The following is a 14,972-nucleotide window of genomic DNA, read 5'->3' on the forward strand; positions in this document are numbered from 1 at the left end:
TTTAAAGTTAATCATTGTTGTTACAACACCTTTAATTCTCTAAATAGATCCCTCCCCTACCTCTGGATTGGAAGAGCCTTCCCTTGTAGAGTCCATTCCCACTGCCCTCGGCCTCTGCAGAAATAGGAGGGAGACACATCTTCTCCCTTGGGACCATGCTTGGTCATAAAGAATTCAGGGTGGATTTCTGGAGGTGCTTTTTCCTTTCTGTTTACATTGTTGTTTTCATCACTGTTTTGTTGTTGTTGTTGTATTCACTTTTTGTCAGATTATTTCATTCATCTCAGACTTCTCTGAATTCCTCATATTTATTGTTTTGGTAGAGTCACGTTCTTTGTTTAGCCATTCCCTCATTTATTGGGGGTATTGTTTCTAGTTCTTTGCCGCTACAAAAGGTGTTGTGAATAAATCTTTTGGCAAACATGGGACCTTTTTTTCCTATCTTGGATCTCCTTCATGGTGGGATTTCTGAGTCAAGGGGATGGACAAAATCTTGAAATAGCACAATTCCAAGTAGCTTTCTAGGATTGTTGAACCACTTAATAATTCTACTAACTGTGCATTAGTGTACCTGTCTTTCTATGATGCCTTCAACCCTGCTTCCAAATATTAGCATGTTTTGTCATCAAAACTTCAGAGCCGAATTGATTTGCATTCATAATTGGATATAATCTTTCATAGGGTCATTAGTAGTTTGAAATTGTTGAACCACTTAATAATTCTACTAACTGTGCATTAGTGTACCTGTCTTTCTATGATGCCTTCAACCCCACTTCCAAATATTAGCATGTTTTGTCATCAAAATTTCAGAGCCGAATTGATTTGCATTCATAATTGGACATAATCTTTCATAGGGTCATTAGTAGTTTGAAATTGTTCTTTTGAGAAGCGTTCATACTATTTCACCACATCAAACAGGGAATGACTCTTGGTTTGTCTATGTCTTAGTTCCAGTTGTATTTTCAATTTATTCAGACATGTCTGATTCTTGGTTTTCCTATTTGGAGTTTTCTTGGCAGAAACACTGGAGTGGAATGGAGTGTATTTTAGATATCAGATGCTTATTAGAGATGACTAATGCAATATGTTTTCCCCAGTTGTCAGTTTTCCTTCTTATTATAGTTCCTTTGATGTTTATTTGGGCAAAATTCTTAAAATACTCTTGTTTACTCTTTTCTAATCATTTCTATCTTGTTTGGCTAAAAATTCACTTCTTTAGCCAGACCTCAGCCTGATTCAACTCTGTTCCATTTTTTATGGCATGATTTTTGGTATTCAGGGTGCAGATATGCTTTGAATTTATTTTGCTGTGTGGTGTAAGATGCTGATCTGGAGCCGATTTCTATCAAACTCCTATCTTATTTTCCCAGCGATTTTTTGCGCAGAGGGAGTCCCCCCCCCAAGTAATTTGTTCTTGTTATTTCACTTCTCAGGAATCAAGATTCTGAATCTTCCTTGTCTGATCTTTTCTGGGTGCATTTTTAATTCTTTGCTGCCTCCAGGCTCTCTTCTATCCCTTCTGTCCTCTCTCTCTGCTGCTCCTGCACTTTGATTCTTAACTTCACCTGCCTATGTCAGGATTTCAGGGTCTTCCCTTCTCCTCTTTCTTCCCCCTCTAGTCCTTCTGTTCATTCATCAGCGTTGTGACCTGTCTGCCACGTTCCAGGATGGGGCTAAGGCTCAGGCCTAGAGAGACCAAAGCAAACCATTCTGGGTCTGTTGAGGGGAAACAACATGAATGCCAGTGAGTGAGTGCACAGGAGAATCTGTACAGAGTCAAGTGTGCCAGGGAGGTGCTAGCCCTGGCCTCCTGCAGGAGGTGGCATTTGAAGTGGACTGGGATTCTAAAGGGAGGCTCTGGAAAGGCCCCTTCAGGGTGCATGAGGGAGAGTAAGGATGTGCCGGAGCCTTGAAACCTATGCCATGGTTTATAGTTTATGTGGAGACGGTTCAACCACCAAGGCCTCCTGAGTAGGGAGCAACAGAGAGGGTCTGATGCGGGTGGAGGAAGCAGAGGGAAGGGCAGAACCTCTCAGTGTTGAGAGAACCCATGGGGAGGGAGACCCACGGGAGTAGAGGAAGGGGCTACGTCCAAAGCTGACTTGATGAACTGAGCCAGCCTGATGGCAAGGAGACACTGCAGGGGAAGAAGCTCAGACTCAAAAGAGAATTGTGCGGATGAAACAAGGACAGGTAATAGAACAAATATCAATTCAAAGCATTTTCTGAAGCATCCAAAGTGTCCAGCAACTGTCCTAGGCCCTGGAGACACAAACATAAAAAAAAGCAAAGCCATGCCAGCTCCAAAAGAGCTGCCCTCCGAGGATGACTGCTCACTGCTGAGGTGTGTGGGGGGGAGGTGGGGAAGGAAAAAAAAGGTTGGGTCAGGGAGCTGCAGGTCTGGGCTCGCAGGACGGAGCCCAGTCAGGAGGTCTTGCAGTCATCAAGGCAAGAGTGGGTGAGGGCTGAGGCAGTGTGAGTGGAGAGAGGAGCATGAGGGGTTGAGGACTGCATGCGAGGTGAAGACATGGTAGCCCACCTTCTGAAGGAGCTCCACTTGGGGCAACAGCCCTTGTGGATGCAGGACAAATGGAGAGTTGGTCTGGAGGGATGGAGGAAGGCAGGGAGACGTCTCCTTGAGACCTTTCCCCCAGGAGCTGGGGTGTTCTCTGAGGCAGCTGCAGTGTCCCACCATTAGGCCTGAGGGGGGCAGTATGACCCAGGGTGAGGGGCTTAGCTCTAGCTGCCTCAATGCCTTCAACTATACAATGGGGAGAAAAGATTTGTAAAGTGCAGTATGAGAGGGTGATGGACCTTGTCCGAGTCCTGTCCTGACGGCTGAAACGGGGTTGGACAGGGAAATGGAGGCTGGGAGAGGGAGAGGACCCTGGCAAGGGCAGGCAGAGTGCTGCCTCTGCTCCCCAGCTTCTCTGCCTTTGTCCTCAGTATGAGCACAGGGACTGTGGAGGAAGAGCCCCTCCTGCCTGGGGTCCTGAGGGCACTGACCTATGTGATTTCTGAGCCTGGAGAACACCAGTGCCCCAAGAAGTCTTTGCCAGCACTCGTCATGCCAGTGTCTTCCATCTGCATCCTCTAGGGAGCTGGTTTGCCTCATCAGTTGGACTGGGAGCTTCTTGAGGGCAGGGGCTGGCCCACAGGAGCCACTTTTATTGATGTCTGCTCACTGACCACCTGCCATCCCACCAAGGGCCGACCTTGTGCTGGGTGGACTCCAGAGAGCTTCCTAACCACCCGGAGAGCAGCTTCTGGCCTGCTCTCATTCCCTGACCACCACCATTTCTGGTCACAAGGCTCTTCAGGTGGATGACCTCCTTGCATCTCCACCACCCAGGTGTTATTGCCACATCATGGAGCAGGAGACGGTTTGGAGCGTCTCAGGGATGGGCTCAAGTTACCCAGTGGGTGTCTGGGACCACCGTCCAATCCCCTGGGGGGCTGCCAAGGCCCCTGCTAACCTTGTCTCATACTTTTCTCCACTTCAGAATCTTCCTTCTGCCTGGAATCCCCCTTCCCTCTGCCTCTACCGCAGCTTCTTGGAGACCAGGCTTGCATTTTGTCACCTCTTTTACCTCTTCCTTCATTGCCAAGGTCATTAATCACTCTCTGCACTCATTCCTTGGCATTTGGGACTTTTATATTAAAATTATTTCTACCTAAAAAATGATCAAAGAATATGAACAAATAGTTCTCCAAAGTGTTGTAGATTATTAATGACCATATGAAGTGCTCCAAATCATTTTTTTAGGGGGTTTTTTGGGTAAGGCAATGGGGTTAAAATGACTTGCCCAAGGCCACACAGCTAGGTCATTATTAAGTGTGTGAGGCCGCATTTGAACTCGGGTCCTCCTGACTCCAGGGCCGGTGTTCTATCCACTGCAACCTAGCTGCCCCCCAAATCACCAATTATAAGAGAAATGCAAATCAAGCCGGCCCTGAGGTTTTAGCTCACATTTGGTAAATGAACAAAAATGACAGAAGAGGGGACGCATCGACCCTGGAGGGTTGGTGGAAAGATGGGCATCCTGGTGGGTCGGGGTGACTCAGCCTGACTGGTGGGGGCATCTGGAGTTCGGAAGTCCCGTCACCTGCCAGCCCCCCAGCGACCTCTGCCCTAGCCCACGGACGCTTGTAGCAAGATCTCAAGCCAAGGCCACGGCCGTCCACCAGCTGGCACGGGACATCCGAAGCGCAGAGCCCCGGAAAGCTCCGAGGGAGGCGCCGGGAGACGCTGGAAAACCACCTGGGTGCGAGGTTGGGCACTGCCAAGGCCCCAGGGGTGCCCCTGCTGCCGAAGCTCGAGCTGGCACGGAGCACGAGAGCGGGGGTGCAGGCGGGGTGAACACTATCAATAAAATTTATTTTTAAAAACATCGTTGAGATCCTGGAAGCAGGGGGGCCATAGGCAGGCCGGGGCCCGGGGCCCGGACGTGAGCCCGGCCCTCCGCCGCGGAGAGGCGCCCCCGGCCCGCGCCCTGCGCCGCTTTCCTGGGGGGCCCCGCGAGGCCGCCCGGGCTGTGGGCGCACGAGCGGGGCCGGCCGGGTCCCACAGGGGACCTACGTGTGGGGGGCGGAGGGGGCCCAGGGGAGGGGCTGCTGACGTCGCTGCCAGGGCGGACCACGCCGGGGGAGGGGTCCTTCCGCTCAGCCCCCGCCGCGGGGGCCCCTCCCCCATTCGGTTCGCTCTCGGCCAGAGGCTCAGTCTCCTGCGCGTGCGCGCACCTGGCCCCGGCCGCCGCACTACGGCCCCCATGAGGCTTTGCGGGCAGCCCTTCGTCATTTCCGATCTGCGCCCCGCCCCCCCGAGGGCGGGGACGGAGCCTGCGCAGACGCCTCGGGCGGAGTGGGGGGGCTGCTCCTGGTCCCGCCGCCCAGGAAGAAGGCGCCCGGGGAGATGGCGCAGGAGAACTTCGGGCACCTGGCCGGCCCGGGTGAGGGGGGCCCTGGCGGGGGGGGGGCGCTCCCCCACCTCCTCATCCTGGCCCCGGGAGGGGGAGGGGAAGGGTCACGTGGTCCCTGGGAGGCAGGGAGGGGGAGGGGCGCTGCGCACCAGACTAGGCTGCTCCCGGCCCGGCCGCCCCGCCCGCCCTGGTGCCCAATTAGGGTCACGTGAGGCTGCGCCATCCGCCCGCAGGCCTCCCTGCCCGCTTCCGCCATCTGAGGCCAATTTGACTGAAGAGACCTGGGCCCGGCCCCGCCTCTTCTCCCGGCCCCGCCCCTTCTCCCGGCCCCGCCCCTGCTCTAGGCCCCGCCCTGCTCCTGGCCTGGCCCCGCCTCTTCTCCCAGCCCCGCCCCTGCTGTAGGCCCCGCCCTGCTCCCGGCCCCGCCCCTGGCCCAGCCCCGCCCTTCTCCCGGCCCGGCCCCGCCTCTTCTCCCGGCCCCGCCCCTGCTCTAGGCCCCGCCCTGCTCCTGGCCCCGCCTCTGCCCCAGGCCCCGCCCTGCTCCCGGCCTGGCCCCGCCTCTGCTGTAGGCCCCGCCCTGCTCCTGGCCTGGCCCCGCCTCTGCGCCCCGCCTCTGCCCCCGGCCCCGCGCCTTCTCCCGGCCCGGCCCCGCCCCGCCTCTGCTCTAGGCCCCGGCTGGCACCTGGCAGGTGGAGCCCGGGGCTCCCCCACCTCCAGCCCCACCCCCCCACGTCCTCCCCACCAGGCCTCCATCCGGGCGCGGTGGACAGGGAAGAAGAACTTGGGGCGTTAAACGTTCCCTTGCAGGTTGGGAGACGAGGCAGGAGAGCCAGCAGCCGAACCTGTACATGGAGACCTCTGCCCAGGACAGACTGGCCAGGGAAGGCTCCAGTGCCCCCGGGATGGCAGAAGCTCGGGGATGCGGTTCTGCCTTAGAGAGTCAGCAGAGAAAGGAGGAGAATCCTCCTGGGTAAGTCCAGGCTACATACAGGGGAGCTGGCTCATACACAAAGGCCATGAACCCAGTCAGAACGGGGGAGATCTCAGCCTAGCGCCCCTCTGTGCCCAAAAGGATCCTGGGCACAGCCTTTGGACAAATGATAAGCCCAATGAGAGCCTCAGACTCTATTCCAGACTTGGACAGTCTGCTCTGATCTGCACAAAGAAAGTTAGATAAAGACAGGAAATCTTAGGTTATCATCGAGACTCATGAAAAACAGATCTGTATATAGAATCCTACAGAGAGACCTCTCAGACATAGGGAACACGGAACCCCCCCACTCAACTTTTTTTCCTATTGCAGCACTGACACCGGAGAGAAAGCCCATCGATGTCATAAATGTGGAAATTCTGCCACGCTGAAGGGGGAGTGCATCTGTCAGAACAAAGGAGTGGCCCCGCGACAGAAAATTCACAGTGAGGAGGGGCCTTATAAGTGTTCTGAATGTGAGAGAGACTTCTGCCTAAGCACACAGCTGATGCATCACCTCAGGAGTCATGCCTGGCATAGACCCTACGCCTGCACCAACTGTGAGAACTCCTTTGGCCAAGTCTCGGACCTGGTTCAGCACCTGAAGACTCACGCCGAAGAGAAGAATTACAAATGTAAAGTATGCGGGAAGGTCTTCTACTCTAGCTCAGGCCTTAGTCGACATAAGAAATTCCACGCTGAGGTGAAACTTTTTCGGTGTAATGAATGTGACAGAACATTCCACAAGAACAAGCAACTTGCCCGACATCAGAGAGTCCACAGTGGTGTGAAACTCTACAAATGTAATAAGTGTGGGAAGGCTTTCTTTGAGAACAAGTCACTTACTGTCCATCAGAGAATTCACAGTGATGATAAACCTCACAAATGCCAGGAATGCGGGAAGGCCTTTCGCCGCAGCTCCCACCTCACCCGGCACCAGAAAACTCACGCAGAATAGAAAGTGTATGTGTTCTCTGCATGGAGGAAGGCATGTAGTCAGTTCAAATCCTAATCAATTTAAGAAGATCCATCCTGATTTTAAATCTCTTCGATCCACATGGGATGGGAACACATTCTACAAGAATAAACAACTTGACAATTTTTAAATGTTTTTTGGACACATTTCTTTCTTAATATTAGAGATTAAAACTCTAACCCGATAAGTTAAATCCCTCTCATGTAACAGAAGTCGAGTCCAGCACATCAAACACAGACATTCCTCACATTGGATGATGTGCACTTCACTTTCTCCTCTGTCACAATATGCCAAGAGCCACACAGTGGGACCCACACCTGGTTGTCTGAGTCTTTCAGTTCTGAAGTCTTTCCTAACTTTTGCACCTTTGCACCATTGTCAGTGGATGAATGGTTGCATCATACCAGTTCTTTGAAGCTTCTCTAAATCCATCTCTTTCATCACTTTCTAGCCTATAATTCTTAAGACTATTAAATTCATAATTTATTCAGCTTTTTCCCAATTGATGGCCATCTGCTTTGTTTCCAGTTTTTTTGCTATTTAAAAAATTGCTGCTATAAATATTTTGGAGCATTTAAATCCTTTCCTTCTTTGATCCTTTTGAGGTACATACCTGATAATGATATTGCTGGGTCAGCAAGTACAGTTTGATGACTGTTGGAGACTGTTGGGGTACAGTACCAAACGGTTATCCCACAAAAGGCAGACCAATTCATAACAACATTAGCATTGCAGTATTGTGTCTCTTCTCCTACCTATTGTTATTTAACTTTTTGGTTATTTTTACCAGGCGGAGCAGTGCAAGGTGCTAAACCTTAGTTTTTTTAATTTGCATTTCTTACTGAACTGGAGCATTTCATCATATAGTTGGTGATAACTTACATTTCTATTCCTATCCTTTCAACATTTATATATTGGTAGAATAGCTTTCTGTATGTTAATCAGTTCCCTGTATATCTTGGATATTAGACCTTGAAAGAGATCTGCAACAAGTACTTTTTTTTCTTTTCTCTGAATTTCTGCAAAAGCTTTTTGATTTCATATAATCAATATTGTTTATTTTATACACTATGATACCCTGCTTGTTTGATCAAGAGCTTTTCCCTAGTCCAGAGAGTTGCAAGAGGTCCTTCATTTCTATAGATTGTTTACGATGAGATTTTTAACATTGAGATATTGTATCACTTTAGGATTCTTGTAGTATATGGTGTGAAAGTTTGATCTAAATTTAGTTGCTGCCAGACTGATTTCCATTTCTCATAGTGAGTCCCCAATCCAGGAATTAATTGGAATTTAGTAGATCATTAAGGACTGTGTCATCATCCATAAGACTTATCTTGAGAAATGCAATGCCAGCCAATCCACAAGAACAACTATGGACTCCAAATCAAAGCAGATTATGTTCATTTTTTTATTTGTTTTTTGTTTTTTTCTTGAGCTTTTCCCCTTCTGTTCTGATTCTTCTTTCATAGAATTAATTAATATGGAAATATGTAACATAATTGTGTATGTGTGATCTATATCAGATGATCTGCTATGGGGGGGCTGGGAGGAAAGGGTGGGAGGGATAAAAATTTATTAAAATAATTGTTGATTTTTGTGCATGTACAGCCTATATCACATTTCTCTGTATTGGGGATAGAGGGAGCAGGAGTATTGTAGAACTGAAAATCTTGCAAAGGATGAGTGTTGAAAACTATTTTTACATGTAATTGGGGGAAAATAAAGAAAAATAACATTAAAATCTTTTAAAAAGTGGTAAAATCTATCTTTGCATATATTTGAAAAAAGAAAAAAAAACAAATGAACTGGGGCATGTGGACTTGTGACTCTTTACTGCAAGACATTGGTGGGGGGATCTTGCAAGTACAGTTTTCCCCCCAAAACTTTTTAACTTTGGGCATAGACAAATATGCCCAATGGTCCACACTTGACTTACTGAGAAGTCCAAATATCTACCTGGGGGCAGAGTTTAGTAGGGTTCTATTTAATTAAGGACCTTTCCCCAACCCCCATCCTCTTGTCTGTATCTGGTAGAACTTCTTAGGCCACAGAGGCAGAACCACCCCTTCACCCACTTAAAAGGTTGGCTCCACCCCATGGCATTTTCTCCTTTACTCTCCCAAACATGCAGGTTGAAGCTCACTGAGATTCTGAGTGGTGAGCCACTCGGGCAGACATGGACTTTTCCTCCCTGTGAAGGAGCAGGGGCTCATCTTGGCAAGCCCTGGAAGTCACTATCATAAGGCCCAGATGCTTCTTTGTTTCCTTCTCTCAGTCCAGGTAAGTAAATGATTAGCAACCCTAATAGGGATTGTTATAAATGAATGAAAGAAAAACCTGCTGCAGTGAGAGAAAAATTGTAGTTTTATTCACAAATCCTGCAGGATATGGGTACCCCCCAGCATGAGGCACAAGGTAGCATTTGAACACCAGGTAATCTATGGTCTTCAAAAACTTTCCCCTCAGGGGAAGCTAGGTGGCTTAGTGGATAAAGCACTGGCCCTGGAGTACCTGGGTTCAAATCCGGTCTCAGACACTTAATAATTACCTAGCTGTGTGGCCTTGAGCAAGCCACTTAACCCCACTGCCTAGCAAGAAAAAAAAAACCTTTCCCCTCCCTCTTGGATTTTCATAGGTTCTCAGAGTTTGAGTTACAATCTAAGAGGTCCATTCATCCCTTGACATGTCCCTACTATAACTCCCCTCACCATCATAGGGCACATGATATGCTGATGAATCCCAATCTTCATGGGGTGTGTGGGATAATATTCAATTACCTAATTGTGCAAACTCAGTTGCATTAGGTCAAGACCTCTAGGTCACTCATGACTGGTTGAGAACTGGGTTCTTCTGATCTTGTGTTTGTCATCTCTGGAATGGGATTAGCTCCCAGTTGATTGGCTGAGGCCATTTCCCCTTTGTAATTGATCCCCTATGGATCCCACTCCACCCTGTGAAGATCAACAACGCCCCTCATTCCTCACAGGGATGTTTCCAGTGTTGCAGATTGTGAGAGAGAGCATGAGCTCCTGGGACCATCAGTTGGACTTTATTGGTATCTCCTTGGAGAAGATGACCAGCAAAAGGAAAGAAACCCAGTTGTTAGTGTTCAAGACATATGTAAACAATTTGTGTGTCTAAAACTAATAACTACTCCCCAATAGATAAATGATCAAAAGAGAGAAAGAAACTTCTCTAAAGAATTGCTAAATAGGATAGTATGGGGGGCCAGAGCAAAGATGGTGACAAGAGCAGATTGTGTTTTAGGTGCTCTCTCATAAGTCTTGGAAACTAAGGACTCTAACTAAATTTCTGAGAGACAGAACCCACAGAGGGACCCAGCGAGGCAGTTCTCCTCCTCAAGGTAACCTGGAAAAGATCAGAAAGGCTCTGCTCCCCAGGGTCGGAGGGGCAGCCCACCAGAGCGAAAGAACTTCAGCCTCCCAGAGGCAGCCCCAGGGCACTGGGAGCCACAGCTCACAGCAGAGGGGGAGTCTCCTGAGCTATGCCCCGGGGAGCACCGGGCACAAATTGGGGGAACAGTGGGGGGACCTCTGCCACAGCAAGTGAAGTCCAGCCCTCAGGGCACACAGCGAGCAGGATGGCCACTGCATTCCAGATCCAAGCAACAGAAGCAAGCAGAGCCAGTAAGCAGGAGCCCCCAGGGCACGAGCCCATTGAACCTAGGGAGGGGAGTGAGGAGAGACTGAAGAGCTCTGTCCTCTGCCTCTGGAACAGGACTCTGGGGCTCTGACCACATTCAGATCCTGATCACAGTCTAGGCCCCCCCATAGAACAGCAGCCCCCCCACCTCAGCCCCGTAGCAGACCCTTGTGGAAGTGTCCCAAAAGTTCAGGAAGCACCCCAAAAGTTCAGCCTTAGGCTCAGAAAATGAGCAAGCAGAGAAACAAGAGGAACACCATTGAGAAATATTTTGCCTGTGAGCCCAAGAAGGATCAAAATACTCAGTCTGAAGATGAGGAAGCACAAGCTCCTGCATCTAAAGACTCCAAGAAAAACAGAAATTGGGCTCAGGCTATGACAGAGCTCAAAAATGACTTTGAAAATCAAATGAGGGAGTTAGAAGAAAAACTGGGAAAAGAAATGAAAGAGATGCAGGAAAAACATGAAAATGAAGTGAGCAGCCTAGTCAAGGAAATCCAAAAAAATGCTGAAGAAGATAGGATGCTAAAAACCAGCTTAGGTCAAATGGATAAAACAGTTCAAAAAGTTGTTGAGAAGAAGAATGCTTTAAAAAGCAGAATTGGCCAGATGGAAAAAGAGATAAGAAAACTCTCTGAGGAAAACAAATCCTTCAGACAAAAAATAGAACTCAGGGAGGTTGATGAATTTACGAGAAATCAGGACTCAATACTTCAAACCCAAAAGAATGAAAAATTAGAAGAAAATGTGAAACATCTCATTGAAAAAAACTGATATGGAAAACAGATTTAAGAAAGATAATTTAAAAATTATTGGAATACCTGAAAGTCATGATCAGGAAAAGAGCCTTGACATCATTTCCAAAGAATTACTACAGGAAAATTGCCCTGATATCCTAGAAGCAGAGGGCAAAATAGAAATGGAGAGAATCCACCGATCCCCCCAAGAAAGAGATCCCAAAAAATCAACCCCTAGGAATATTATAGCCAAATTCCAGAACTCCCAAGTCAAAGAGAAAATCTTACAAGTAGCCAGAAGTACACAATTCAAATATCATGGAGCAGCAGTGAGGATCACAAAAGGACTTAGCAGCAACTACATTGGAAGCCCATAGGGCTTGGAATATAATATACCAGAAGGCAAAAGAGCTTGGAATGCAACTGAGAATCAACTACCCAGAAAAACTGAATGTCCTCTTCCAGGGAAAAAGATGGACTTTCAATGAATCAGGGGAATTTCAAATGTTCCTTTTGGAATGGCCAGAGCTGAACAGGTTTGATCTTCAGACACAGGACTCAGGTGAAGCATGGAGATTGGAGGAGAGGGGGGAATATGAGGGACTTAATGAGGATGAACTGCATGTATAGAAAAATGATACTGATAATATTCATATGAACCCTCTCAGTTAATAGAGCAAGTAGAGGGAGCTTTCATAGTTGAAGCACAGGAGAAAGCTGAATTTAAAGATAAAATATGGTGTAAAATGGAGTCAATAGAAAAAAAGGGAAATGGAATGGGAGAGAGAAAAAGGAGAGGGGGGATAGGCCAAGATATTTCATATAATAAGATTTTTCTTTATTACAATGAGCTATTGCAATGATATGGAAGGGGGTAGGCAAGGGGGAATGAGGGAATCTTCACACTCATCAGAGGTGGCTAGGAGAGGACACAGCATATATACTCAATGGGGGTATAGACATCTGGAATAAGAAGGAGGGGGGGAGCAGGGGGAAGGGGTGGGGATGTGAATAAAGGAGGAGAGGATGGGCCATGGGGGGAGAGTGATCAGATATAACACATTTTCTTTTTTACTTCTTGCAAGGGGCTAGGATTGGATGGCCTGTCTGGGACCATAGGGCCAGGTGGATTCTGGGCCTAAGGGATGGTATGGGGGCTTGGGGCCTCTTGGCCCCAGGACCAGGGATCTGTCTGCTGCGCCACTCAGCTACCCTACAGGAGAGTCAGAGTGAAAGGAGACAGAAAATATAGTACGTGGTAGTGGAGAAATACGAAAGGAGGGAGTTGCGATCAGCAATGGCAACGGTGGAAAAATATGGAAGTAACTTTTGTGATGGACTTTTCATAAAGAATGTGATCCACCCATGACAGAGTTGCTGGTGTTGTAACAAAGACTGAAGCACATTTCTTCTTATTATTATTTGGGGGGAGGGTGTAGGGCAAATGGGGCTGGGTGGCTTGCCTGGGGCCGCATAGCAGGGTGACCATTGGGTGTCTTAAGGCCAGATTTGGACCCGGGTGCTCCTGGCTCAAGAGCCAATGTTCTGTCCACCACCCAGCCACCCCTACTATTATTACTATTTTATTTTATTTTTGGTCTTTTTTTCCCTTTTTTTTTGGTTTTTGCAGGGCAGTGGGGTTGGGGTGGCTTGCATGTCACATGGCTGGGTGATTGTTGGGTCTATGGGGCTGGATATGGGCTCAGATGCTCCTGGCTCCAGGGCTGGTGCTCCTTCCGTTGTACCACCTGGCCATACCTACAATTATTACTATTTTTTTATTTTAATTTTTTTCTCTCCCCGTTACTTTATCCCTCAAGTGAGTCTATATTTTTGGGGGGGAGGGGGTATTTTGTTTACTCTTAAACAAGAATATTTTATTAATGTATAAAAAACATTGTACAAAATGAGAATAAATATTAAATATAAAAAAATTGCTAAATTATCACAATAGCATGGGAAAATGCTCCATATCACTAATAGAAATGCAAATCAAAACACTGGGGTTTTACTTCACACCCTGAAAACTGGCAAAGATGACTAAATGGCAATCATCAATGTTGGAGGGGTTGTAAAATGATAGGGAAAACAATGTAGAATTAAGAAAATAGTGACAAAAATATCTATATCCTTTGAACCAGAGACTGAATTACAGGTCTTGTGTTCCAAGTAAGCCATCTATAAAATGTCCCCTTTTATATCAAACTATCAATAGCAGAACTTTTTGTAATAGCAAAGAATTAGAAACAAAATAGAAGTCCATCATTTGGGGATTGGCCAAATAAATTATGGTACTTTAATGTAATGGAATATGATGAATGTGATAGATACAGAGAATAATGGGAAGGAGTTTTGTTTTCAGTCTTCAGAAGTTCTGGGCAATTTTCTTGTACTGTTCTTGTACCATGACGCCTGAGTCAATAGACATTTATTTAATGCCTACTGTGGCCAGATACTATGCTAAGATGTTCAGGTCTTTTGTCCTGCCATGTTCCTTGTTTGTCACTACATAGTTTGTAGTGACATAGTCACATACGTAAGTATGACTTTCTTATATAGTAAGTATATTTTATTTAAATGTTACTGTTTTTTGCTTCTCTCCTTCCAGAATGTCTTTCATCTCTCTGTATTTCCATTCCCAAATGATTGTTCTTTGTTTTTTTGGTGAGATATAGTCATGTTTTTCTGTTATGCCAATTATTTCCTTTTTTTTTTTTTTTAGGTTTTTTGCAAGGCAAATGGGGTTAAGCAGCTTTCCCAAGGCCACACAGCTAGGTAATTATTAAGTGTCTGAGACCAGATTTGAACCCAGGTACTCCTGACTCCAGGGCTGGTGCTTTATCTACTGTGTCACCTAGCTGCCGCTGTTATGCCAATTATTTCTGCTGTACAGATCATAAATTCTGTGTTCATAGTTTTCATTTCTCTTTGCAATCACTCAAGAACAGCATGCTGTCCTCAAATTCTACAGGGCGCTCCAGGGTTGAATTCATTCATTTTGAGGTATTGATTCATAGGTACCTGAACCCATTTGCTGTATCTAAAGCTATATTTACTTTTGCTCTTTTTTCCCTGATGATTTATCTGCTTAAGTTCAAGGTCTTTGAGTTCTTTGGTAAAGGCAGTCTTCCCACCCCAATCCATGCCCCCATCTTATTTTCCCCTATTGCTCCTGGCAGTTTCCTTGGGGGCTGGATCTCAAAGCTTCTCACTCTCTGGGCAATTCACTGACCTAAGTCTCTGCCCCAAGTGACTTTTGGGTGATAAGAAGTGCTGGACTCTTCTCAGGCTTAATTACAACTGCTCCCTGCTCCCCTTTGTCCCACAGTTCAGAGAGCAGCTAATTTGATGCTACAGGGTCCACTTCTGAGCTCTGTTTCAAATCCAGACCTATTATCTTCCTTTTCCTCTCTTCCTTCACTCTTCCAGAGAGGTCTTTTGAAACATAGAATGCTAGAGTTGACATAATGGCTGGCTTTTGATTTCCATCAAGCTTCCATGGTCTGACCAGAAAGGAGCATTGAGATGGGAAGGAGGGTTGGGACTTTAGGTTGACTAGCTATATAACCTGGTGAGTGGGGGGACTGGGGGGGAGCTTCGTGAGATCAAACCACAGGTCAGTGCATGATCTTTTTTTAAACTTCTTTCTGGATTCCAGGTGTCATCATAGAGACAGCTTGAGTTGTCTTATGTTTGTTGAATAA

The 14,972-nt window shown here is 47.2% G+C and overlaps 2 protein-coding genes across 2 annotated transcripts in view; both read left to right on the top strand.

Moving 5' to 3' along the window:
* The window catches only part of LOC141497088 (uncharacterized), a 53,552-nt gene that overhangs the window by 11,173 nt on the left and 27,407 nt on the right, over positions 1-14,972 (top strand). The window lies entirely within an intron of this gene.
* On the top strand, positions 3,369-12,042 carry LOC141497075 (uncharacterized). Its single transcript, XM_074199661.1, has 6 exons — positions 3,369-3,419; positions 4,114-4,356; positions 4,667-4,949; positions 5,727-5,889; positions 6,223-9,148; positions 9,855-12,042. The coding sequence occupies exons 1-5, from the start codon at positions 3,369-3,371 to the stop codon at positions 6,845-6,847; spliced, it is 1,365 nt and encodes a 454-aa protein (XP_074055762.1). The 3' UTR covers positions 6,848-9,148; positions 9,855-12,042.

Source organism: Macrotis lagotis, chromosome X (genome assembly GCF_037893015.1).
Source record: "Macrotis lagotis isolate mMagLag1 chromosome X, bilby.v1.9.chrom.fasta, whole genome shotgun sequence".
Classification (NCBI taxonomy): Eukaryota; Metazoa; Chordata; class Mammalia; order Peramelemorphia; family Peramelidae; genus Macrotis; species Macrotis lagotis.